The sequence below is a fragment of the Alligator mississippiensis genome, chromosome 2 (assembly GCF_030867095.1).
Source record: "Alligator mississippiensis isolate rAllMis1 chromosome 2, rAllMis1, whole genome shotgun sequence".
NCBI lineage: Eukaryota > Metazoa > Chordata > Crocodylia > Alligatoridae > Alligator > Alligator mississippiensis.
Window position 1 is genome coordinate 78126053 of NC_081825.1, and position 27368 is coordinate 78153420.

General features: G+C 40.4%; 1 protein-coding gene across 7 annotated transcripts in view; it reads left to right on the forward strand.

Annotated features, from left to right (window-relative positions):
- GPM6A (glycoprotein M6A) overlaps positions 1-27368 on the forward strand; it is a 419024-nt gene that overhangs the window by 380876 nt on the left and 10780 nt on the right. For all 7 annotated transcript variants that reach the window (XM_019481375.2, XM_014600918.3, XM_019481378.2 and 4 more), the window contains 3 exons: positions 15015-15168; positions 18857-18933; positions 21187-21252. In XM_019481375.2, the coding sequence (XP_019336920.1) occupies positions 15015-15168; positions 18857-18933; positions 21187-21252 (297 nt within the window). The remainder of the gene's footprint in view (positions 1-15014; positions 15169-18856; positions 18934-21186; positions 21253-27368) is intronic.

Consider the following 27368-nt stretch of genomic DNA (forward strand, 5'->3'; position numbering starts at 1 on the left):
TTGGATTTTATAGGTGCATATACATTTTTGCATGTAGACCAGTTATAATTACTGAAACATGAAAGACCGAGCTTCGTTATTATATACTAGCCAATTATTAGGAAAATATTCAGACCAATATTCTCATTTCCTTAGTCTCACAGGCAGTTGATGGTAGGACTGCAAGGCAAAAGAAATCAATCAAATGACAGTAGTAATGTAGTATGAAATACATTGATGTTTCAACAAGGAAGGGACTAATATAGGAGCTGTGCATAAGAATATAACACAGCAGAAAGGAAAAAGTCAGTAATGAAAGATTGATGGAAACAAGTGAAGGTGTGATTGCATTAGGGAATGGCAGTATTATAACAAGAAAACAAAAAAGCTGATTCATAAAGTATGTATATGCTTTGTTTTATATTTCTGTACAGGAGAAAAGCAGAGGACAGAATTGTAAAAAAGGTGGAGGGTAGTAAGAAGAGAATTGGGAGCCTGGGGATAGAGGCATCTTCATTGTGATATGCTTAGCTACATCTGCTCTTTGTGTATATTTGATTCTGAGCTTAAAAAGATAGGGCCTGTAGATGTCAAGTCAGGGAAGACATCATTTTCTTTGTTTTCTGGAACAACATTTTAGTTGTAAAAATGATTGATTTATTCAATATGTGATAAGGGAAGGAAGCTTGATTTGTTTGAAATTAATAATTTACTTTAGGTTTATTTCTATTATATGTTGAAAATTAAAAGGTACAACATAGCAAGTGCTTACAGTTCTTGTTATAAATTACTCCCAATGGGACTCTGAGGAATTAGATTGTTACTGGTTGAGGTAGTACTGTTTCACCTGTCAACACTATTCTACAACTGTATTATAGAAGAGAAGAACTTAGGCTAGGGACAGAAATTACACATAAACCGGTATAAGTGATTGGAAACTGGTTCAAATCTGTAACACAACAAGGCTAGGGACAGACATTCAAAAAGCCTGAGCCTGAATTGATTCAGTCTTTGCAGGTAAGTCTAACCTGGCTAGGCTAAACTGGTTTGTAACCATACAGACATTCTATCTGGACTGAAGAAATGCAGGCACATGCCTGCAGCGGCTCAGGCTAGAAGCCGGGGGCTCTCAAACAGCCCTCCCTTGCCTTCCATAGGGCTGAGCTGAGGTGGGGGGTGTGGCCAGGCCTCAGCAGAATGCTCCAATGTCCTCTCCACACCCGAAAAGTCCAGCAGGCATTGGCAATGCATAGGGGGTGCACATGGGTGCACGTGCACCCCCTTAGATTGTTGGTATGCTCCCTGAGAGAAGCACCACCACCACCCCACACTGCTGGTGTCTGCAGGCAGTCGCTGATCGGTGCTGGCCGCTGCCACTGCTGCCAGCAGCATCTGCAGGTGGTCGCTGACTGCCGGTTGGCACTCACCACCCCCGCCCCCCTTCGCTGCCAAAACTGCTGCAGCCACCTGTGGGAGCTCCCCGCTGCCACCACTGTGGCCGGGGGGCACACGTTGTTCATGCCAGCAGGACATGTTTATCACCCTTAACTCGGAGGTTCTCAATCCATTCAGAAAACAAAGCCTCTCTCCATTATCTCTTCTTAAACAGCTTTTCCAAGGAAGGACTTTAAGCTTCTGTTAATTAGCTCCAAAATGCCTGTCTGCCTTTGTTGTCTCCCACAGCACGGATTGTAGCCGGCATGTACTAGATAATGCTGAGGTGTCTGTGTAAGGCAGAGGGGCAAAGGGAATACTCCCTGCTTAGCAGAGAGAAGCCAGGCAGATGCCTGCAGTCTCTGTTGAAGCTCCAACAAGGGAGCAGAGGGGAGAGGGGAGGGGGTGTGGGGGGAGCAGCCTGCAGTCTCTGCTGGAGCTGCAGCCAGGGAGCAGAGAGCAGGGGCCAGCCCTGCTGTGGAGCAAAGCACTCCTGTCCAGCCCAGGGATCATGCTGGGATGCTGGGGGAGTCTGGTTTATTTTAAACAAGCAAGGGGTCTAGGACAGATATTGCATAAACTGGTTTGAGTCAAATCAGTTAAGTCTGAAACTATATTCAGTGAGGTTTATCTCAAACCGGTTTCAGCCATTTTCAAACTGGTTTATGTGCACTGAACATCTGTTCTGTTACAGGTTTAAACCAATTTCTGATAACTTAAGCAGGTTTATGTGTAATGTCTGTCCCTAGCCCAGACTTTCAGTGTATATAAACTGCTTTCAAAATGGCCAAAAATGGTTTACGATCAACCTGGATGGCTGTAGTATCAGATTTAACTGATTTAGGTTAAATCCATTTATTGAATTTCTGTCCCAAATCCACTCCAGATTCAAGTTAACTCACAGTCCCCCAGCATCCTAGAATGCTTTGCACCTCCCCTGCAAAACCCCTCTTGCTGGGTGGGTGGGCTAGCCTTGGCCCAAGCTGTCTGCTCCAGCCAGGTGCTCCCCAGCTTCTGGCCTGGGCCACTGCAGGCAAGTGACTGCTTTTCCAGAATCAAAAGTAAGTATCTGTTCACTTGCTTATTTGTTCCATCTATGCACTTAGACTAACCTGTGAAGACTGAATCGATTCAGCCTTGGGCTTCTTGACCCTCTGTACTTTAGAGGGTAACAAACTCTACTGTGATTTAGGAACTAAAGTCAAGATCTAGGAAATACTTTATAGGAATGCTAGCAAATTTCAGCAGTAAATATCATACTAGATATTTGTTTATGCTTTGGAAAGTTCATGCCATGTGATAAATTTGTGTAAAGGAGTCTCATGGTTTTAACTAACATACGTGTACAGTTTCTTCAGGCTTCATGATATGTAAGTTATTTGTGTTAGTTTAATGTTTGTATAGATTTAAAACAATGAAGGCACCTATTGACAGCTATGGGCATCTAAACACAATAAATACATTTAAATTTAATTTAATCAGAATTAAAATCTGTTCCAAAAGGATCTTGCCAGGTGGTGGAGGCAAGTTTACACCTTTAAGAGGCTTTCACAGGAGCCATTTGGAACTGGTGGTTTCACTGTGTAGAGGCTTACATTACATACTGGCGATCAGTGAGAGATCAGAAAATGAATGAAGCAGCTAATTCCATTAAGCTGTGTGTGATTTCTGAACAACATTGGTATCAGGGGTAAAACAATCTAAGAAAAGACTCAAAGGCTTCTCTTTGGACTACAGTGCTTAAAAGTTCTACCAGAGATAAGTTCTTGGAAACACAGAGGACAGCTGAAGAAGGTTTAAACAGCATTTCCTACTGCAGCTGCAAGAAGTAGGTGACAGGAAAAAGGAAGACGACCTGAAGCTTGTTTTATCTTTGGTAACAACTATTTCTGAAGCACATGATGTTTTCAGTAAACTCAGGCAGAAGAGGTTAAACTATAGAACCATGTTGCATAAATTTGAAGAGTACTGTACTCCATAAAAATGAACATATGAAAGCAGACCTTTTTATCAACAGGTATAGGAGGAAGATGAAAACATGCAAGAGTGTATGACTGATGTATGTCAAAATAGTCAGGTCGTGCAATTTTGGAGGGTTGAGTCACTGAAATAAAGACCATAAGGAGCCAAGATTGGGATCTGGGTCAAAGCACCCAGAGGCAGAACTGGAATTAACCTATGACAAAACAGTTGGAATAAGCCAAGTAACAGAAGCTGCTTAGTCCAGACTGAAACTTATGGGTGGTAGAGAATATCCTGGGACTGTGAATGTAATAAAGAACCCACTACATTGAAAGCAGAGGGTTCTAAAGCAAAAAGTAACGAAAAACTCAGTCACAGCATCCAGAACAAAGCACGTGCTGTGCTAAACACAAGTCAAGACGAAACTCAATGTTAGATAAAGTATACAAGAAATACAATAGATTTTAACACTGTCAGAATGTGTAAATGCCAGTAGAAGGTGCACATCCTGGACAAAAAGGGCAGCAAGAGTACCCTTAGCTCAAATTCTTTACTGGAACAATGAAAGATGATTGGACTATTGGTTTAAAACAAAACTATTGCAAAGTTGGACATAGATGCTTAAGTCATTGTGGTACTGGAAATAGTGACATTAGTATCAGAAGAAAGCCACAAGCAGTAGAAGTTGAAGGGAGGAAAAATGAAGGTTTTCAGTGGTGGTCTTAATCCCACTAAAGGACGATATGTATTAAATATAAAAATAAACAACAAACAAGAAATTATAAATTTTGTAATGGCATTGGGAAGCAAAAATACCTATTACTAGGTTAAAAATTTGTCATGGTATTAGCAAGAGGGTGCATTTACTGTAGGAAACAAATGCTGAATGAGGTGTTAGATAATGTTATTTCTTTGAGGAAGATAGTGGAGTGGAAGAACCAAGTGTCTGAACATTCAGTGATCATCCTGGGGAAAAAAACTATGCAACAGTTTGCAGAAGAATTAAATAAATATGCAACAAGGGCATCTTTCCCACTTCCTATAAAAGAAGAAATTCTGGGAGAGATGCGTGCTGCCAAACATTTTTCTGTACTTGATAAATCAGTGGGCTTCTGGCGAGCATTGTTAAGGAAACAATATAGCTGTGTGTGCACACACACACACGCACACACACACACACACACACACATGCATATTCAACACTATCTTTGAGATACAGTTTCCTCAGACTACTGTTTGAGTGTATTTGGTACCTGAGGGGTTGGTTTCACTGGAAACTACAACAATGCAGGTCACAAAGTAATAAACCAAGCTGCACAGATGAGAATAAAGATGAGGGCATTACCAATATACAAGTTCAACTGTGTTTCAGTTCCAACCATCGCCTTTCTTTAATACTGAGATAGATTTAGCTTGAACATCTTGGCTGACTACAGCTTTGACAATATGACATGAAAAACTAATGACTAAGGGTTCCTTGATCAGGCCAGTGCCAGGCCACTTTGCCTTTCATATGTTAGAGCCTACACTTTCAATTCCACCTGGAGATCAGTTGGCAGCTGCTGGAAATCCTGAACTATTACCTGGTCTCCAGGTTTATAATTGGTTTGAAAAGCAATATATCAGCAGTATCTAGGTACTGAGAGAATCGTTTCTGCCACAAGTGTGGAAAATGTGAGAAGTTGTGAGATTATCAGTATCTGATGGTGACTTTCTAAGCAAAGGCCACATTGCTACTTACTTCTAACAAGAAGCACAGTGTTCTCTTGGAGAGACATAATTTCTACAGCCATGAATGACCTGGATACAAATCACAGATTGTGAATGAAATTTTCCATCACCTCTAATATCTTTGGGGGCACTAATGGCTAAATCTTTTAAGGAAGAAAAAGTCCTCCTTTCTTCAAACCATGCTGTGTCACTACAGAAATGGGAAGTCATTCTTTATCTAATCATGCTAAAAATTAAAGGTGCTTCTCTACTTCAGTCTGAAAAACTATTACACCATATTTTTAGTTGCTTTTATTTCTATAAATCTTTTGCTGCTTTGGTGTGCAAATTAAACCAACATAGATCATCTTCAATTCAGAGGTTTTATATAAGGAAGCATGTGTGGAAGTTAAGGGTTCATAAATGAATATAAGTTCGTAGAAAGTATAAAACTGGCATAACGGACAGGCTCAGAAATGCAGAATAAACTTTAAGTTACACAAATGTATATGCAGCTTCTAGACTTCACTCACACTCAGTCACTCCTGAATTTTCTAAACGGTGTCATTACTCAGTGGGGAAAAATAGTCTGACAATAAAATGAAATGGGAGAAATGCAAAGTGCTGCACCTAGGGAGGAAAAATGTCCAGCACACCTACAGCATAGGGAATGACCTACTGGGTGGCATGGAAGTGGAAAGGGATCTTGGAGTCCTAGTGGACTCTAAGATGAACATGAGTCGGCAGTGTGACGAAGCCATCAGAAAAGCCAATGGCACTTTATCGTGCATCAGCAGATGCATGACGAATAGGTCCAAGGAGGTGATACTTCCCCTCTATCGGGCGCTGGTCAGACCGCAGTTGGAGTACTGTTTGCAATTCTGGGCGACGCAATTCAAGAGGGATGCGGATAACCTGGAGAGGGTCCAGAGAAGGGCCACTCATATGGTTAAGGGCCTGCAGACCAAGCCCTACGAGGAGAGACTAGAGAAACTGGACCTTTTCAGCCTCCGCAAGAGAAGGTTGAGAGGCGACCTTGTGGCTGCCTATAAGTTCATCACGGGGGCACAGAAGGGAATTGGTGAGTAGTTATTCACCAAGGTGCCCCCCGGGGGTTACAAGAAATAATGGCCACAAGCTAGCAGAGAGCAGATTTAGATTGGACGTTAGGAAGAACTTCTTCACAGTTCGAGTGGCCAAGGTCTGGAACGGGCTCCCAAGGGAGGTGGTGCTCTCCCCTACCCTGGGGGTCTTTAAGAGGAGGTTAGATAAGCATCTAGCTGGGGTCATCTAGACCCAGCACTCTTTCCTGCCTATGCAGGGGGTCGGACTCGATGATCTATTGAGGTCCCTTCCGACCCTAACATCTATGAATCTATGAAAGTTCTTAGTTTCAGTTAATTTTACATTATTTTCAAGTGAAACGTTTTCAACAAAACCTTTTAGAATTGAATTTTCTTTTTTTTTCAAGCCCAAATTTCATTGGGATAATCAGAAAATGCTTTTTTATGGGAAATTTAAAAATAAATATTTATAACAAAAGCAGATTTTGAACATCAGCACAAGAATGATATTTGTTTTCATGTGACTAGTTATTTACTTTATAAAGATGCAGTGGATGAACTCTTAATCCCATTAGAGCCCACAGGAATTTGCCAGTACTTTCAGGGGGGCTGCCATTTTACTCCACTATAATTAAACTCATCACGAGTGATATTGCACTGAAACATTCACTGTAAAGAGGCATAAGCTATATTCCACATTTATCATCTTCTCTAGTTACTGTAGAGAGCAGTTTTCATCATGATTTGGTGGGAAACTCTACAGAACATCAGTATAGAAAAATTACTGCTTACCTTATCATTTCTTATTTAGGAAAATGATTGATAATATACGGTGGTGTAACAAGCAGAGTTGGTACCTTGAAAGGGGGGTTCCAAGGGTTGGTGGGGAGGTGGGCACGTGTGGGTACCAAAACCAATGGGGGAGAGATTGTGGGATCTGAGAGCAGGCACAGTAGGGTGTAGCAAGCAGTCTTACCCATGCTGGGATCTCTTGAACCAGTGTTTCCCAAACTCTGACAGATTGCACACCACCAATTTAAAACAATACAACCTTAAGTACCACCATGACATTTTTCAGTTCAACCTTAACTACCACCAGCAAAAATTTTTCATATAAAATAATTATAATAAGCCTGTTAAAATGTACCACTAACAGGTTGTCTGCATACCATTGGTGGTACCTGTACCATTAATTGGGAACTGCTGTCTTAAACAGTTCCTGTTTGAGCTGCAACAGCGGCCAAGGACTTGTTTTGAATTTCCTGGCATGAATATGCTGCTGGGCTGCAGACTCTGGGGGGGGAAGGGGGAGTTGAGGACAATTCCAGCACCCATCCTAAATTGGCCTCCAGGCAGATGCGCCCCTCACCCACATCTAGTTACACTACTGATAACGTATAGATGGTTTGAAAATGTTAGTGGGAAGCTTCTGCTGGTGAACATCGTAGCTAAATCAACAGAATGTAAGATTTTATTTTTCTATAACATCAATTCCATAGCTGCTCACAATTCTGCCAGGGATTAACACAATTTGGATCCCTTTTGATGCTACTACTCCAGACCCTATACTTAGGAGTGAAGCTGTCAGGAATGTTGTAAAGCATTGTTGCTGACGGGCAAAAAATTAAGCAACAGGAGAATTAAGCATTGGAACTATTACAGGGGAAGTAGGAATAATAGAGGCTGAAAGAGAGGTGGTATAGCAGAGACCTACTGCTTCTTGAGAGCATCCAGCAATATGAGGGGAAAGGGCATACCATAGCAGAGACATGCTCCTGTTGGCAGCAGTCAGGAGAATTTGGAGGAGGAGAAGAAAAGAAAGTGCCTTGACTCTTAGAATCTATAAAAGACAAAGGTTTCTTTCTTAACATTCAGAGCTTCACATTTATGGAATATGTAGTTAAAGGCTAGGAATCTTCAAACACATTCTACTTATGTTACTTTAGTCTTTCCCATCTGGTATAAATCCCAGGTAGCAGTTGGAGGTGTGTTTCCTATCAGATGTAGTCCATAGACTCAGCTTCTGGGGCCAGCCTCCTTATTTTCTGTGGCTTTAATTCTCTGGCAGTTGCCTAGTACTTGGTCATATAACTAGAATATAGGTCAATACTCCAGGATGGACTTTTGAAAATTACATGTGATTATAAAATAGAATGGAATGAAAGGTTTAAGGAAAGATTAGTATGTTACAAACTTATAGGTGTTGAACCTTTTATAGCGAAATATCAGGCTAGCTTAGACAGAGCTTTTTCATGACTAATACAGTATACAGTATGCTAAAGGAACAAAATGTGACACCTTTTTAAGTTGCAGTACTGCCATTTCATAACTAATTTCTTTCCTTCACTTGTCACATAGCAGAACACTACTTCAAAGGGACAGCATCCCCTTTGAATCTGACAGATTGAATACTGAGTTTAATTCTAGCAGTGAATTGGCTCTTCAAGAAGCATTTCTGGAAAGGTGTCAGGGGGGAGGGGAAGGAGAGCACCCAGAAGATTTTGAAGGAATACTTCAAAGACAGAGAAGGAATACTTTGGTTGCTTATCTGCATTCTTCAAACAAGTATATCCTGTAAATTCTAAATTCTCCAAATAGCAGCAATTCAGCATTTGTCATTTGGTGTGTTGGGTGATTCATTGTATTTAGGTAGGCCTATGTAGGTTAGTGCAGTAGTGCCTTCCCTGCAAAAATGCTGTGCACGATAATCACTCAGTAAAAATGGATTTAACTGGGCTGGAAATCTTTGGGTTGTCCAGAGACCTTCAAAAATTAACCTTCAAAAACTAATATGTAATCTGAAAAATTTCCTTGCCTTTTTTAGTTTTTCCCTCCCCTGTTTCCCTTGCATTGCAGTAATAGGAAGCATGTGAGAAAATAGTGGCCTTTTAGTGAAAAGAACCCAGGAAACCAAGAAGAAAAATAAAACCAGAAGTTCTTTTTTCTGGGCTTACAATAAACCCAATTCAAAAGTTTGAAAAATTAAAGCAGTTAAGTCTCTGACTCTCCCTTTTAAGCAGCAGCTCATTTTCCTTTTCTTCTGTTAAGGCTAACAAAATTAATTAATGAATTGTTTTAAAATGAATCTTCTTTATAAACAAGCAGGCAGCAAGTAGGCAGCTCTCCTACTACTCCTAGCAGCCAGCATAACATCTTTCTCCTCCTCCTATTGTATGCCCGAGACTGATTTCCTGGGAGGCTAATAAGCATTATTTCCCCCCTCCATGCTACTCCAATGGTTTTTCTGAATGCTTCTTGTTAACCCTTGTTTTACAGTACAGTTTTCTAGCCTGGCTTCTTCTGCTTTTGTATTCAAATTTATCTCTGCTTCTGTTATACAGCTTTGAATATTTTCTTTTCACAGCATCTGATGAAGTGAACTTCAGCCCACAAAAGCTTGTGCTATATATATCTATCTACTTTGGTTAGTCTATAGGGTGCAAATCCACCCTGCCTTCTTCCTGAGGTAGGGCACAGCCAATTTACCACCTTTGTCACAGAGTAGGAAATCTACTCAAACTTTACATAAAAATGATAGTAAAATTTTAAGCTGGCCCTTGTGTATGCAGAACAGAAGGATTTCCAAGCCTTTGTGGGCTGATTGTGTATGATAATACTTATCCTGTTCTGAAAAATCAGGAGAGAGAGAGTTTCGCCCAGTAAATTATGGAATATTTAACTGTACTACCTAATGTTCTAACATACATATCTTTGCTTTATGCTTTTTAAGATTATTTCCCCTCTTCATTTCGAGGTCATAGAAAGGAGAACTCAAAAACAGGGCTAAAAAGGAGATACTTATGTCACCAAATAGTGCCTGAACATAGGCAAATTTTTTACACTTAAAGTGAAATTTTTAAAAATAATATGTAAATTAAGAAGCTATTTTAACAAGGGGCAAACATGTATAGAACACTCTTTGGCATTTCTTGTTCATTCTTTAAAAAAGTAACAATACAGCTGTTTAGCTTGATAATGAATTAAGACCAGCCTTTTTTTTTCAGTCTGGAATTCTAGGCTCTCAGGCACCACTATGTTGCCAAGTAATATGCCAAGCAATTATTTGTAAATGAATGCCTGAGGTTGGACCAGATGTTGTCTCATCAGCTGTAGTACCATTGGTGTATGAGGGGAAGAAAAAAAAAATACAGGGTAGAAGAAAAGATGAAACCTAAATAGTAGTATGTAAAAAAACATACTTAATTGTGCCAACCATTTACTCTAGAATAGATGTGTTCCTCTTAATTCATATTATGTAAAGCAGCTGACACTTACCATTGTTTATAGTAGAATCATAAGGTTGCATATTAGATAGATAGAGATAGATAAAATGTTCTCTGTCCCTCATCAGTATTTATATAGTGTCCCTCAACAGTATTTAGAGAGAGAGACAGCAATTTATATATATGTAGTGCAATATGCAACCCTATGATTCTACTATAAACAATAGTAAGTGCCAGCTGCTTTACATAATGTGAATTAAGAGGAATACATCTATTACAAAGTAAATGGTTGGCACAATTAAGTGTGTGTGTATGTGTATAATTATCTGTGTCCCTCATCAGTATTCATTGAAAATGGGCAAGGGGAGAAGGTGATTGACAACTAGCAGCTGAAATCCATTTCCCCAAAGTTTCTGAGCTTAAATAAGAGCCATTACTTTCACGGTTTCAACGTGGCTTGACATCATTCCTGGATTCTCTGGAACAAATGCAGAAGTGATGCAAATAAGCAGTAGTATAATGTGAGGGTGAGGGTGTAATGTGAGGGCAGCAGTCCCAGGTACTGACTTAGAGGGGGTGCTAGAATGATTCCTGCCTCCCCCAGAGTCTTTGCTGTATCTGGAGGAGCCCTGAATTCTCTGGCCTTAGGAGCCAAGTTGGAGAATTCCTGCAGTTCCTGGCCATAGGAGCCAGTGCAGGGACAGAGCAGGAATCATTTTGTGTGGAAGCCCTAGAAGACCAGCTGCCCAGCCATAGAAGCTGTGTGCAGGAACATAACAGGAGCAGCAGGGGTCTTTGAGTCCCTGGGGCAGGTAATATCCTCCTATGGCTAGGTAGAGCAAGGGTGTTCCAGCTCAGCTATGGCTGAGCAGTGAAGGACTGATGCCACTGTGTCCTGGCACCCAATTCCTACAGCTGGGGTTTCTCTGGCTCACATCCTATAGCTAGAGAGGACATGCCTGCTCCAGATGTGACAAAGTAGTGCTCGCCCTCTCCTCATTCCCACCTTGCAAAAGTTTTGCTTAGGGAACCAAAATTTATAGTTATGCCTCTGAATTTATTTTTTAAAGTGGATTAGTTAAATCATATTACAACTTGCATATCTATTTTTCTTTCGAATTAAAGTGCCTTAATTCAGTTTATTTTCATAGACTTCATAGACTTCATAGACATTAGGGCTGGAAGGGACCTCGGAAGATCATCGAGTCCAGCCCCCCGCCCAAAGGGCAGGAAGTCAGCTGGGGTCATAGGATCCCAGCAAGATAAGCGTCCAGTTTCATCTTGAAGGTGTTCAATGAAGGTGCTTGAACAACCTCCGGTGGCAGGCTGTTCCAGACCTTGGGGGCTCGGACAGTAAAGAAATTCTTCCTTATGTCCAGCCTGAAACGATCTTGTAGTAGTTTGTGACCATTCGACCTCGTCATCCCTTGGGGCGCTCTGGTGAACAAACGTTCCCCCAGATACTGGTGGTCACCCCTGATAAACTTGTAGGTGGCCATCAGATCACCCCTGAGCCTGCGCTTTTCCAGGCTAAAGAGCCCCAGGGCTCTCAGCCTGTCATCGTAGGGTCTGCTTCCCTGACCTCTGATCATGCGCGTGGCTCTTCTCTGGACTCTCTCAAGCTTCTCCACATCCTTTTTGAATTGTGGAGCCCAAAACTGGACGCAGTACTCCAGCTGCGGCCTCACTAAGGCCGAGTACAGGGGGAGAATGATGTCCCGGGATTTGCTTGAGAAGCATCTATGGATGCAAGCCAGCGTTTTGGTCGCTTTACTAGCCGCAGCATCGCATTGCAGGCTCATGTTCATCTTGTGGTCAGTGATGACCCCCAAGTCTCTTTCTTCCATAGTGCTAGCCAACAAAGCAATGCCGAGCCTATAAGGATGCTGCAGGTTTTTTTTCCCAAGGTTTTAATTTACTTTGAAACTAAATTCAAATCAATCTAATTAAGAGTATTTTACTATTGAATGAGTCTACACAGGAGTTTGATGCTATTTAACTAAGCTGCAATAATTTCTTACCTTTAGTTATTTTTTAGTTAATTTTTCTGAGTAGCCTGACAAGCCTTAACTCTCACACTTCCCCTACCATTTACATCATCACTGATTTTAGCCATCTTGTATTTATGTAACTAGGAAACATGGAAATATCTGTTTCTATTTTTTGACTCATCAGTTTAACTGAGGAATAGGAAGGAATACAGTCTATCAATTGTGGGCCAGATTTTTTCTAGGGTGTAAATTGTTTTTGCTGAAAAACTGCAAGCTTTTTACTGACAGGCAAACTTTTTTACTGATACGTGTTATTACTAATATATGATGTATGTGACTTTTCTATCAGGCCCTGTGCTGCTGCGAGGCCCTAGTTAAGTATAGGGGCCAATGTAAAAAAGTAAAAAAAAGTTGGTTGCCAGTAAAAAGTTTGCAGTTAAAAATATTTTCTTGGGTTAGCAACCCTACTTGACTGCAGTGATGGTTTTATACTGTGCCCTCCCAGGGACCCCCTACTCACTCCCATACCCTGATGCTCCCAGGTGCACTCTACACCATTCTGCCCCTCCAGCCATTCCAGCCTTACTCCCACCAGCCCTGCTACCCTCATCCTGGCACAGACCCCCAAAGAAGCCGCCTACCTGTGAACAACCAGTATTATGGGCAGTCTGAGATGCAACAGTAGTACATGGCTGAGAGAATGCTCCCTATAGGTTGCTGTCCTGCTCAAACACCAGCGAGCACTGCTGGTGCTCTGTTAGAACTTCAATCAAGTTGTGGGTGTTTAGTGTTTTTAGTGATGGCTAAAGGTTTTTTTACTAACTTTATTAACAGCCAGTTTTAGCCTATTTTTTTTACTGCTAGTAAACTTACTGACACTTGGCAACCCAGTTGTAAAATGGTATAACTGTATCCTGCTTATATGCTAATTTTTTACTTATAAACCTTTCATAGATTTGTATTAATGGATAGATCTTCATATAAATGATATTCATGTATACATCTAGCCATGCGTTTCTTCCTCTCATTGTACTAAAATAGACAGGAAAATATTTAAGGTATTGAAGTGATATAGAATGACATCCTGGATGCTTATATTTCTGGTATTTTTGCGTTATCATATGCTCAACAGACCTTTCTTTACAGATTCCAGATTTTTTTCCACACATTGTTCTCTAGTTTTCCCCCATTGGTTAGGCAGATCATCCAGCATTTATTTTAATTTTTCACTCATAGCTTTAATATTTGATACTTATGGTTAGGGTTTGGACTCTCAGCTGTCATTAGGACTGTGAAATTTCTACAATTTAAAACATTTTTAGTTCCACTGTATAGATCCAGCAGTGCAGAAGTTTTCTGAAATATTCCAAAGTTGGATTTGTTTAGATTCAGCATTTAGATTCAGAATCATCTTCCTTTTTTTTTAACAATCTGGAACATTTACTTGGTCTCTACACAGTTTGTTCTGTACAAAAACGGAAAAGGACAATCTGTCATTGATCAAAGTCTGTTCTGGTTTCCTCAGACTGTCAGCATTGTGGCACTGCAGCACATGTGGTGCTTCTAGATGTTAAATGTACCAGCCTGAGTTCTAGATCTGAAGTCAGCCACAGTCCAGCAACAACTCTAGTTAGACATCTAGGTCATGCTGTTCTAAACTGTAGAGAATACATTAAAGTATGTAATGTAGTACTTTTCCCAGTGATGGAAATACATTTTATATTGTGAATGCACATAAGTTATCTAACTGAATCTGATCTAATGCACATTGAGAAGTGAATAAGAAAACAATGCTGTACCCACCATGGCTAGTAATTAATGAAGACTCAAATCATGGCCTAGGCTACAGGCAAAGAAGTCATCATACATTTCTGCCAGTTAACTGCATTGTGGATAGCAATGCAGTTGTGTTCACAGATTCTCTGTATCCTGTCTTCTGTAGTTTGCAGCCCAAGAGAGAAGGCAAGCAAATTTGGCTCTGTCTTTTTACAAAATGCCTCATGGTGTGGTCATTCTGGTGTGTCAGAAATAAAATATACTGCATCAGACCTAGACCCGAGAGCAGTGGGGAACCCAGAAGCAAGCTTGCCTCTCTGGAGCCATAACCTCACACCTTAGCTGCCCCAAGGGCAGCAGAGTAATATGTACTTGCTCGTGTCTTAGGCATATCAAAAACTGATTATCTAAGACAGGTTTTGGTAACCCATGGCCTGAAGGGGAGATCCAACTCAAGGTGCTGTTTGATACAGCCTGCAGACATGGGGCTTCAGCAACAGGAGACTACAGTGGCAGTTGCTTTCCCATATCACTGTGGGGAAAAGCCTAGGCACTGGACTTTTCACCTTGCCACATCAGGGGAAGGGAATGGCAGAAGCTGGGTCCTAGCACCCACCTTGCCTCCTGCCTCTGAGCTGAATTGGGTTATTCTGGCTTGCAGCCTAAAAAAGTTGCTGTCTTCTGATCTAACACAAGGAACACATTAGGAGTATTTTAAATATAATAAGAACAACAACAACTACTACCGTAGAAAAGCAAGAAATGCTTCATATTTGTGCCTGCGGTTCTTTATTTCTGATGGAATATTGTTTTTGATTGTTTTCATTTCCAAATGTTTAAAACATTCTATGAATATTTTCTCTCCTCCGTTACAGTTTATCATGCTGACATATATCTTCATGCTAGCCTGGCTTGGGGTTACAGCTTTCACTTCTCTGCCTGTTTTCATGTACTTCAATCTGTGGACCATTTGCCAAAACACCACCTTAGTGGAAGGGGCTAATCTCTGCTTGGACCTTCGTCAGTTTGGTAGGTGAATGATGGATATTAAATACAAATCAAAATTTCAAATCTAGTTTACAGTACAGATTTTTTTAAACATATCCTTGGGACATTTTCCACAAATATCCCAATACTGCTAATATGTTGTTGAAAAAAAAAAGGATAAAGCAAAGAAGTTAGGGAAGAGTTTACACTTCTCATCCCACTTGCTCATGTTCTACTATTGTACTATATTGGCATGTGAATGCTTAAGGAGCATCAATTAAAATCAAAGATGTAAAATTTGTATTGCTCCAAAATACATTGAAAATGGATAAATCATGCAAAATAGCTGAGAGAAATTAGTAATATAAAGTGAAAATAAAAATCTGACTGAGTTGATCAGGAAAATATCAAGTTGATGTGTACAAGGAAAACAATCAGAAACATGAAATTCAAGAGGAGGGGTGATATCAGTGAGAGGAGCATTATGAAAATACAGACTAACAACATAACAACAGACAGTATTAGCTAGGAGCTTGCAATGCAGTATAACATAAAAATGCAGTTTTGATCACTGTTGTATTATGCAGTGGGGGGAAATTGATAACATCTTGATGAAAAGGCCTCAGTGGATCTGCAGCTGGAAAATTACACACATTTCTGGTGATTACCATAAAGCAGACGACAAACTGGAGGGAAGTTCACTGAACAGAAACATATAGTAAAGGGGTTGAAGAGTTTCAATTATGTAGAAAAGTTAAGTTTGTAATAAGTAGGCAATCAGCGATGCAGATGCAGATCTAATATCTGCAAATGTTAGATCAGAGATGAGAAGCAGAACTTTAAAATGAGTGCAGTGTCCTGAAGTATATCTCCTTTTCCATTGGGAGGAGACAAGGGCATGGCTCTTGCGTTTTGCAATAATAAAGTTTCCACTGCTCACATGAGACACTGGACTCTCTCTGTATAGTCGATTCTAAGCTTCTTTCTCTACCCTTTTTTATCTATTAACTGAACTGAACTAGAGCAGGAAAAAAAGCCCTTTCCAAAATACAGGCTTGTGTCCTGATCTGGAAGAAATGGGCTAGAGATTTAGCAAGATCTTTTTTGTATTTGTGGCTCTTATAGCATCTAATATGTGTTTACTACCCAAGAGATAAGCAATATAACAGCATTTAAATAGAGCTGGGCGAAATCATTTATTCATCAAAATGTGGTGTAAAGACTTGTGAATTTGAGCCAACTTTGCAAAACTGATTAGCAAAACACATTGAAAATATCAAAATACTCAAAGTTTTCTAAAACTGTTTCAGCCTTTCCGAAATATTTAGATTTTGGCACTCCTAATAAAAGCCAATGAAATGGAAGACAATAAAAGAGGTGCTGCTGCCCAACTTTTACCAAGTAGCTAGAACATTCCTCCTGGATGTGGAAGTCTTGGGTTCAGTGCTTCCTGCAGAGGTTTGAATCCACATAAATTACTGCTTAGAAGAGCACCTAACTACCAGGCTAGTTGGGCTTCTGCGCTTGAGTCACTTTTCAGTTTTCTGGTTGGAACTCTTATACATTGTGAGTGCATCTACATGTCGCTGAACGGTGATGTTGCTATGGTGCCATGCTTTAGTGCTTGCTTTTGGAAGTACTAAAGCACAGCTCAATAATTGCTTGTACTGGACCATGTGGCAGACTGTACTGGGGGAGCATGCCACTAAGACGATGTAGTTGCCAATCACCTATAGACTCATGTGATCGCTATGTCACATTATGGCCATATGGTAACGTAGCGTGTCACTACGTTGCTGTAGGGCAATGTGTAGATGCGCCTTGTGTGTACTTAATGAGGCACATAATGCCTCTTTGTTCTGATAGTTGGATCATTCACCTGGGAGTAATGCATGCAGACAGATGTGCAGCTTCTCACTGTAACTGAGAACACTTGGCAAGAATTGTTCTGAATTGCAAGGATCCCCCAAACCAAACAGAAGTTCACTCTTGGTTCAAGGGGGGATGGGAATTTAGCTGCTGGCTGGAAGCCTGAAGCTTGCTTTCCTTAGCAAGTGCCCCTCCTCTCTCCCAGGCTGACCCTGTTTCAGAATGAGAGTGGGCAAAAAGTACAGAGGGAGCTTGTTTTAGGGGATCCCCAGCCAGCACTGGAGTGGTGGGGTGGGTGAATTGGAACCCATCTCACCCTCCAGTGGGGGCTGAAAAAACCCCAGACCAAACTCCCTCCTCTCCCTTTCTCCCTTCCCATTCTGAAAACAGCTCAAGGCTGGGAGGCAGTGCAGATAGAAGTTATAGAAGATGCTCTATTTGAAACAGCTTCTTCATCTGACCCATCATGCAGTTAGGGTTCAGATTTTCACCTGATTGGCCCTTTTGGAAGCAGTCTGCTGCTGTGCACTTGTGTTGGTCATGGCAATAAACTGCTTTCTGTGACCAGATTGGCCAAAAATTGTAACTTTTGTCTGTGCCCTAGGAGATCCAGTTTCAGTCTGTTCTCTACCTGATTCAGAGATGGGATTTGCAGCCAGGTCTTTCAGAACCATTGCCTTTCTGGTTCAGTGAATATTTAAATTCAAAGTCCACGCAAATTGGGATATTCTTAAGAGCAAGGAATCTCAAATATCTTCTTGTCTGGTAGTTAGTTTACACCTACCTGAGAGGTAGGTGACAATGGTTCAGATGCTGTCAGGCAGAATAACCTAGGTGTCCTATAGCCCAGGTGAATACCCAACCCTTTTGGATATTGGGTAAGAAAAAGAAGCAGTATCTCCTTCTCTGGAAGTTTAGTTAATCTGGTCTTTCATTTCCTTGTTTTTTTCTTCTTCTTGTCGTCATTTAATAATTGGTGGAAATAAATCATTTCAGTTCGTGTTGAACCACACATTTCTACCAGAACAATTTTTTTTCGGTTCTTTGGGTTGATCCACATAATTTTTTACCAACTGGCAGCTAATCCAAAAAGCCAGTTATTTTCACAGGTCTAATAAAAAAAATCTTCTTTTGAAATACTTTCTGTGGTTTTTATTTTGTTAAGTTGTATCTATAGTTTATTATAGAGAGAAAGAGACAGAAAGGGAATGCATATTCTATTTTATTTACTGTTTCCAGCTACATGAACCCCACTGATTCTCTAGTAAAAACAACAGCGTTACTGTTTTCCAAAGTAATCTGTGTAGTAGTTTTCATCAGGCTCGTCTATGATTTAATATCTGATCATGTGCAAGAGTGAACAATGCAGAAACTTCTTCTTCCCCTTACTGACACCAGTTGCTTTCATTATCACCAGATGATTAAGCATACTTCTGGGTAATATACATTTATAGCTTCTAAAAGAAGCTTTGCACAAGACAAACAAATTTGGATTGTGACCTTAGCACATTTCTTAGCACAGGGATAAAGAATATTTATGTGTTCCAACAAGCCAAGTGAACACCCTGGTTACAAATTATATTCTAATATGGAAATATTGAATTTGGAATTTTTCATATTTTTTAAATGGCTTGAGGACTGATTGTCTGTGTTGCTTCCATTTAAACTGCCACCAAATGGATAACATGTTAGCCTTGTGGCAACAAAAACAGGCAGTTTGAAGGTATGCCAGATTGCTTTTATTGTTATGTAAATATTCCTATGATATTCAAGAATTTGGATTCCACAGCTACCCAACTTGTATGAAAAAGCTATCAAATATTCAATACATTTAGCATTCAGAGTATTTAATCTGTTTCAGGAATTGTAACCATTGGAGAGGAAAAGAAGATTTGCACTATGTCTGAAAATTTCTTGAGGATGTGTGAATCTACTGAGGTGAGTTAATGTGATAAGGTTTCTGTCAGATCCATAACATGTTGTATTAAGAAGCAACTGGCACATATGTTTTCCTATGACACTTAACTCTTTAAGTTTAAGCACACTGATGGATTGGAGGCACAAAGGAGAAATGTAGTCATGATTCGTTTTCCTAGAAAACATAATCAGTCTGCACTTTTTTTTGGTCATTACTTTAGTAATTACGTTTTGATTTAGGGGTATTATACAAAGGATTTCATTGGACTTTTGTATTTTTTTTAAATTTGAGATTAAATTGAGGGCTAATGCACAAACTATGTGGTTAGAAGAAAGTAAGTAGAATCAGTAATATTACTATTTCTAGAAGAGTACAAGGAAATTGCAGAGATGGTTGTGAGAGGATAGCAGTGTTTTTCAACTCACTGGACAATATTGTAATATGGTTGAAGAGAACAACCTATACTAGTTTTGAAGTAGTTATACCATCGGTCATGGCTTGTTTATTTAAAAGCAATATACTGCAGTCTAAGTGTTTTGGGTTTTTTTAATATTAGGTCAAGGAAAACAATTAGATGCAACAAAATAAATTCTCCATGTGTGATCACAGTGGGTATAATCCTGTCCCTCACTGAAGTCAGTGAGAGTTTTGCCATTGGGTTCTTTGTGGCTGTGATTAAACCTTGGGTATAAGTGCTCTTAGTTACTGGTTGCTACAACTATAAAACCTTTCTGCAGCTGGAAAGAATTACTAAAAATTTGTAGATGATATAAACTGAAAATAAATGCAGCATCATTTCATACCTACATACAGCATGCCCTCTTGTGACAGAGGTGAAACTGGTGGAAAATACTGAATCATTAATTTCTGCAGAATGATGGCACCAGGAAAGTAGTCATTTGTGGTGGGATTCAGAGGGAGGCACCTTAGATGAAACGTGACATAAGCAGAAATTATGCACCTGCACCCAATAATCCAGGAAACAAACATTCTAGTGGCTGTAAAACCCATTAGGCCCACAAATTTATTTGGCATCTACAATTTGGAGCCGTAAGTTCTCAAGGCACACAAACTTAAGGTTCAGTACATGCAAAGAATCATGTTGTTCGGAGCAGCTGGGTACCTTGTTCCCATTTAAACTGTGTTGCAATCCAGATTTGAAGTGGAACACTGCCTGAATTAACCTTAAATTGTTAGAGGCACCCAGCCCAGTAGGGATGCTAAGAACGTGCTTATAGAAAAACAGCAGCACATGAAATCTAGCCAAGAGCAAAGCCAAGTGGGACACATAAGCTTTCCACAGACAGAGGGGATTCAAATTTGCCTTCCCCTTTTCACCATCCCTTCTCTTCCCTGCCCCAGCTGATTGCTCTGCCCACCAGGCTATTGATTAGTTTGAGCTGTGTAATTCTCCAATTCTCTGACTCAGCCTGGGACAGTCATCAGCCAAGAAAGCAAGAGCCATATAGTGCCAGGAGGGAAGCAAGTAAGAAGCAGCCTGACTCTGTACCCTAGAGGCAAAGTCACTCAGCTGGGGAGACATGGGTTGCAGAGTTACTTCTAAGATAGCTCATGCATTTGACCTTAGTCATTAGATAAAAACTCAAGTGATCCTGTGAGCAGACTTCTTTCAAGTGAGTTTCCTAACCAGTAGCTTGTTTGCATCTCTGTGGCCTACGAGCTTTGCATTCTTGGCCACACTATAGACCAACTTCATAAGGAGTGGAGGATCAGACCATTCACCCAGACTATTATCTGGTGGGTAGGGAAATCTTCTGGGTGGAGGGGGAATGTGAGTTTGAATCCTCTCAAGCTGAGGAGAGCCTTGGATCATTTTTCCCTCTACTTAGGCCTGGGCTGTTATAAAAAAAAAAGTTGCGGGGAGGGAGGAACCCTTATCCCTTCTCAAATAAACAACTGCCCTCAGAAGAGGGCTCCAGACTCTGGATCACAAGAGGATGAAGGCTCCAGACGATGGTGAGATTGTTCAATACATGTTGCTCTGTTCAGCACTGACTAGCTTTAGGCAGCTTGGCATGTGGCATGTTGTGAATCACCTTTCATAGGCACCTGTTTCTTCCCATTGTATACAGAACATAGGCACCTACATTTATTTCCTTGAAACACACTACTGAAGTTAGGCACCTGATTTTCAAGTGTGACAGCATCCAAGAGAGAAATGTGTAATGTGCTTTTCTGGGTCTGCAATTTTTTGTTTAGTTTCTGCAGAAAGCACTTTCCATGACACTTGCTTTCTTTGTCCCCTTTTGCAGCTAAATATGACATTCCACTTGTTCATTGTGGCTCTTGCTGGAGCTGGAGCAGCAGTCATTGCTATGGTAAGTTATACCCTTCTGCCCTCATTCTCCAGACCTGTGCTCTGTTACTTTCCCTGACACATTCTGTTAGTATGTTATTGTGAGAAGTACTCTCAGTAGCCAAAAATATCATTCAGGCACTACCCAGATAGATAAAGTATGTGAAGTTTCAAGGATATCGTCAATGTGATTTAGTAAATTTATGTTTTTAATTAATTTTTTTAAGTAATTTAAAGCACAGTATTATTATGAAGAGTCTTCAAACAGCACATCCAGATTGTGTTTTAAATACCAAGATTTGTTTAAGAGCATGCAAAGAGATTTTTCAGTTCCTGTACGGTATTTAGAAGGTTCTTCTCGGAAAGCCGCAAAGCAACTCTACCTCTCTCTTTCTCATGCTCTCCTGTATATGCATGCCTCCTGTCCCTTCAATTTCATTTTCATCTAGGCTGCTGCTTTTAGTGGCAAAAATCCTTTTGCGGATACTGAGAACCAGCATTCCCATGGGCAGTGACATACTAGCATTTCTGCAATGACCGTCACTTTGAACATGGTGAAATTTTGTCAAGAATTAAGTCAGCTTTCCATATGTTAATGAGTGATATTTGTTAGTGAAGTTTGTAGTCTGAGCTGCATATTTACATGCTGTGTCCCTTTCCCTTATTCTTTTTCTGTCTTACACTTGAACTCTTAGGCATGTAAGAGTGCTGGTGTTGAGACTGTCCACACCCTGTTTGTATAGATCCTAGGACAATAGGGACCATGCTTGAAGGGAGGGAATATAACTAGGTGCTGCAGCTGTAACTAGAACTGCTATCGTATTTACTTTCATACCACATGCATAGTCCCTTCCCCGCCCCTCCCCCCCCCAATCACCTGTCCAAAATTTTAGTACATATTTTCTTTGCTGGAATAGAAGCACGGAAATGCTGCGTTGCAAAATGGCAACTAGCTTCTGTCTCAGCAAACAAGCAGGGAGGGGGAGAATCCAGTGTCAGCCCTTTCATAGCTTGCTCCCAGCTTGCCAGTTGAGAGAAGCTAACAGCAATTTTGCAACAGCCTCTCCATGAAAATGCCAACTCTAGGGCATGACTCTGGAAAAAGTCTTTTTCCTCCATTCTGCCCTTTAAAAACAAAGTGTGTGTCTTTTTTGAGGCCACGTGGTATATGAAAAATACAGGTATTATTATTATTGTTGTTGTCATATGTTTTTGGTGATTTATTTTTCATCCATGAAAATTGTATTTCATTTACACAGATTGGCAGCAAATCTAGTTATATAGTGAAAATGATTTTTTTAAATTGAACCCTAGAACCTGGGGGTCTTTAAGAAGCGGCTTGATGCCTACCTGGCTGGGGTCATTTGAGCGCAGTTTTCTTCCTGCCCAAGCAGGGGGTCGGACCTGAAGATCTATAAGGTCCCTTCCGACCCTACTTCTATGATTCTATGAACCATTGAGTGTTTTGTCTCAGTCCACTGTTTTGGTGCTTGCCCTGAGCATGCAGTCATGCTGTAAAAGAAAGATGCATAGTGTAGTAAACTCAGCTAGTTGGTCTTGAGCATTTGTGCCTCAGTTTCTGTATCAGCACAATGCTTCATTTAGCTTTCTCTGCTACCTCAGCAGGATGTCATGAAGTTTAATTAATTTTTAAAATCTGATATTTAAGTGCTTCAAGATAAAAAGTGCTGTATAAGCAGAATGATTCCATACTTTGCTTTATGTTAATGCATTTCATTAATTACTTAACTCTTCCAAAAGCAGACTGTTTCTCTTTATGCAGAAAAAAGTAGTCAGAATATCACATTACAGGAAAAAATGGTTCCTACTGCATCACTGTTTCAGTTGCTTTACTAGTGATGTCCAATTTTCAGAAGGGTTATTGGTTTAGTTGAGTATTTAAAAGTTAAAGTAACTATAAATACGAAGAATAGCAGTTAGCACTTGTATATCATTAAAAATTTTCAAAACAATGTATAAAAGTTACCTGATAAAGCCTTACAACATTCCTGTGAAGTGGTTATGTCATTTTATCCCTCTTTTAACATAAATTCACTTCTCCAAGGCCATATGGTGACAGAGAAGGACTGGAAATCAAGAGTTTTTGAATCTAAGCCTTTAAACTCAGTTCCTTAGAGGCAATGCTGTTTTATCCAGCATATCATTCATGCCCCATTTGCAGTATTCAGTCAGACTTTCTTATTTGCATAAATGATTCTTTTCTTCCCAGTCTTTAATTGCTCTACAAATACTGGTGGCAAGATCTTTACTAGGTACAGTCTTACATTCTGCCCCATGGCTTATATTTCCTATAAAAGGCGACATGTGCCAGATGGAAGTGATGTAATCTGAATTTAGAAGAGGGCATAGAGTAGCTCCAGACTTAAGACGCAGTATCAGTCCAGCAGAAAGAGTGCTGGATCCCACTGTTGTAGAATAGTCCCAAGAGCAGCTATGGGCTTCTTTTAATTCCAGAAATGTATTTCAATATAAAGTGAACTTCAGGTTATGGAGTGGAAACACTTTTTCAGTTCATCTTTTATATTGCCTAGACGGTTCAAGCTCTGTGAGACTCCCTCTATGCTAATGCACCAGTTATGATTCAGTCACATAAAATTTCAGCATGAATACTTCTTCTGAGTTTCTGTATAACAGCTTTTCTGAGTAAGACAGCTGAGGAAGGTTGTCTCTTAAGTGGTAGTAGCCCCTTTAGCTCTCCCAAAATCTTAAACTTTGCCCACTTTCAATGCCTAAAAGAGACTTCGGTCATAGCAAATTATACAGATCCTAATGGGGTGTGCATTCCTCTCGCTTTCTTGTGTGGCATAATCATCAGTGAAATACTGAAGTGCATTTATGTTCATAATGATATAATTAGGCTTCAGTGCCAACATCTAATTGAAATGCATCAGGATGGCTCATGCTTCTCTCAGAGATAGTTTCACACTATAAATAAATTCAAGCCAATGTAACTACCTCAATGTACACTGAGCCCACATTTTGAGGATTTTGTTCACAATCATAAGAGCTAGAGATTTAGGTGGCTTTAAAAACAAAACAAAAACATGAAAGCTTAGATTTTGAATTGCAAAGTAGCAGCCATGAGGAACAAGGACCTGTTCAGTGAGCTGCTGCAGAGCAGCCCTACTAGAACCAACAGTGACAGCATGTTCTTAGGGAAGATTTGATGCTGCTTGGGGAAATAATCTTATTAATTAATGTTCTTCTTTCACCAGCTTGCCAATGCAGCAGTATGACTACTGAAATAAATTAGTGGCAAGAGCACTCTAATTAACTGAAGAAAGCTTAAATATATTCAACAGTAGAAGCTCTTCTTGTTTGTTATGTTCCTTTATTTCTCTTCAGTTTATGAATTAGACTGGGTTTTTCATATGGCTGGTTGTCACTGTTTGCAGCACAGTTTTATTTTCCTTGGGTCAAACTTGTCTCCACAGGAAACAACATAATTGCAAAACAAACAAATACATAAGCAAAAAAGGATTAAGTCACACCATGCAATCCTTTCCCAGACCCTGAAAAGGCAATTCAAACTCTGTGCAGCCTCCTCAGCAGCCCTCGCTCTCACTCTGGTTCTCTCTCTCTCACACCCCTCCCTGAGAGCTTTTAACTTTCTCTGGGCGATCCAGTCATCCCCATCAGTTGGCCCAGTCCTCCTCAGTAGGCAGGCAGGCAGGCAGGCAGGCAGGCAGGCAGGCAGGCAGGCAGGCAGGCAGGCAGGCAATTGCCTTTCAAATGTCTGTGGCTGAACTGCAGCCCTAGAGCCATATACCCTGCAACAGGCTATTCAGAGGACATAAACGTATTTGCTTTTGTCCTGAAATTTGTCATTTTCTGATAGTAAATTATAATACCACAAGAGAGGAGTAGTTTTTGAATCTGGCAGGGGACAAAGAAAATAAGAGAGAGGCATTGTTTCTCACAGGAACTTTAATTTTTAATGTGGAATGATGAGAGTATTAAAGCTATCTAGACATTTCTGCAAGGATGAATAAGAGATTTCCAGTTTGGCTTGGTCCAGATCTAAAAAAACCCAAGAAATAGGAAGTTCATGTTCAGTGGTACAACAGACTGCTGGTAGCAGCCATAATAGATTGCCAGTGCTCTACATCCATTAGGGTTAAGGACAGCTGATGTTGACCACAGTGCTCCCCAATCCATAGTGCTGGTTTATAGTAGTATGCAGGCAGGGGGTGATTTTGGCCCTATTCTACGAACACTTGCTTCTGCAGTGCTCTTAGCTACGTTGTGTTTTCATTCTAAGTCCTCTTACTCCTCTGGCAGTCCTGTCACTGCTTTGGCTAAGGTGTCCATTTGGATTTAGTCTGGTTTCCATTCCCATTTTTTGCATCTATTAAGTTGCTTTTTTTTTTTTTTTTTTTGATTCACTGCATTTTATCACAAGCCATTACTTATCTAGGATTTTGTGCCTAGAATTTACAACCATCCATGGAGAGGTATACTAACTGCATTGTATCAGTTATGGATTATAGCATTTGTGGACCACTGTTGCATGGAAGTACTCTGATACCACATGATAAGGATTACCAAGGCTAAATTTACAGGGTAAAATCCTGGAGGCAGACAGGCACATATAGTTTCATCTGAGGTCACCAGGCTTGCACTATGTATCTGAGCAGAGTTTGGTTTGTAAGTGGAAGGCATCATGCTCCTCATGTGCTTTGAAGTGACACCAAGTGTTAAATGGGTCACCAAAATATACTACAATGTCTTTTGCTTTTGTAACATGGTTTCTCATGGTTGCCTCAGTGACTGTGGTTAACATTCTAAGTACTAGAAAACTAAGCTAACTTCCAGTTTTTGCAAGAAACTGGGAGCCACTTATGTGAATGGATGCAGTTTTCTGAAATAAATAAGCATTTTTTTAAAGTATTTTATTTTCATCAGAGCAACTTTTCCTGGTTTCGGAGGGGAGAGTAGCTAGAGGAGAGTTTGAAGCAGGAGCCCTGATGAAGTCCAGTGGCTCCTCACACAAGAGAGGTTGACATATAGACCATAGGGAAGACCTACCTCATATTGCACAGCTGACAAGTTATTTCCACCACTGAGATTCCTAGAAACTTGTGGTTCTGCTGTTGGCACCTTGTTAATTACCTTTTTGAGAAATTTTTCTCTTGCTGTCAAAATTGACCAAGGCAAGATGGGTTTTTTTTCCTTTACTTGCAGTGCCCAGAAATCCATTGATCAATAGAGTGGGTAAGATCCAAATTGTCAGTACTTGGCAGATATACAGTACTCTCTTTGGTAGGGGGTTGTTCCCATAATAAAGGAGAGTTAGGAGTGGATTTTAGGGGAAGGCATCTGCTAAAGGAGATGGGGCTTTTAATGTCCTATGCATCAAGGAGAAAACTGACTTTTCCCTGACTCCTAACCCCTGCATGTGGAGAGGGTGGGGGGGTTCCCAGAAATGGTCTGTGAGAGCAAGTGTGGCAGACTGACTACAATCATCCTACAAGAAGGAGCAAAGTTCTGTCCTCTATGTGCTATGTGCTAGATGGTTCTCATATGAGTTGTTAATAAAATACAGGCTTGTTAAAACACATCCCTTATGTCTTGCTTTCCTGCATATTCAGGACAATGACAGTTCACACTAATGAACTGGGCTTTTTAACAGGATAATATTCAAACAATATTACCTTTCAAAATTGAAACGTATTGTACAATTAAAAGAGTTAGGGTAAAGGGCTAAAGTGTAGCTAGGTGAGAGGGTAAAAAACTATACCTGTCTTTTTATTTTGTCTTCAAATCTATGGTCAGTTTTGCTCATATAATTATTTTCTCCTACATAATAAATCCTTTTGGGATTTTTTTCTCTCTCTACTGACTGCCTGTGGAAAAAATGATCTCTGGGCAAGTGACATTCCAGCCTAGCCCATTCTTTGGAAGGAGGGACCTAAAATTTCTTTCACAACCCAAAGGGAAGGCCAGTTGGTGTGAGCAGGAATTCCCCTGCTGCAGCTGTGAGGTCCAGTAAAAGGGCAAAGGCGCTGAGCCTTGTGAGGATAAGGAGTTCTCCTAGGTCAAACCTCAGGCTGTTTCTTAGGACAAGCAATGGGACAGTGGGGAAATCTCAGGGCTCTGGGGGTGCCCCTTGGACAA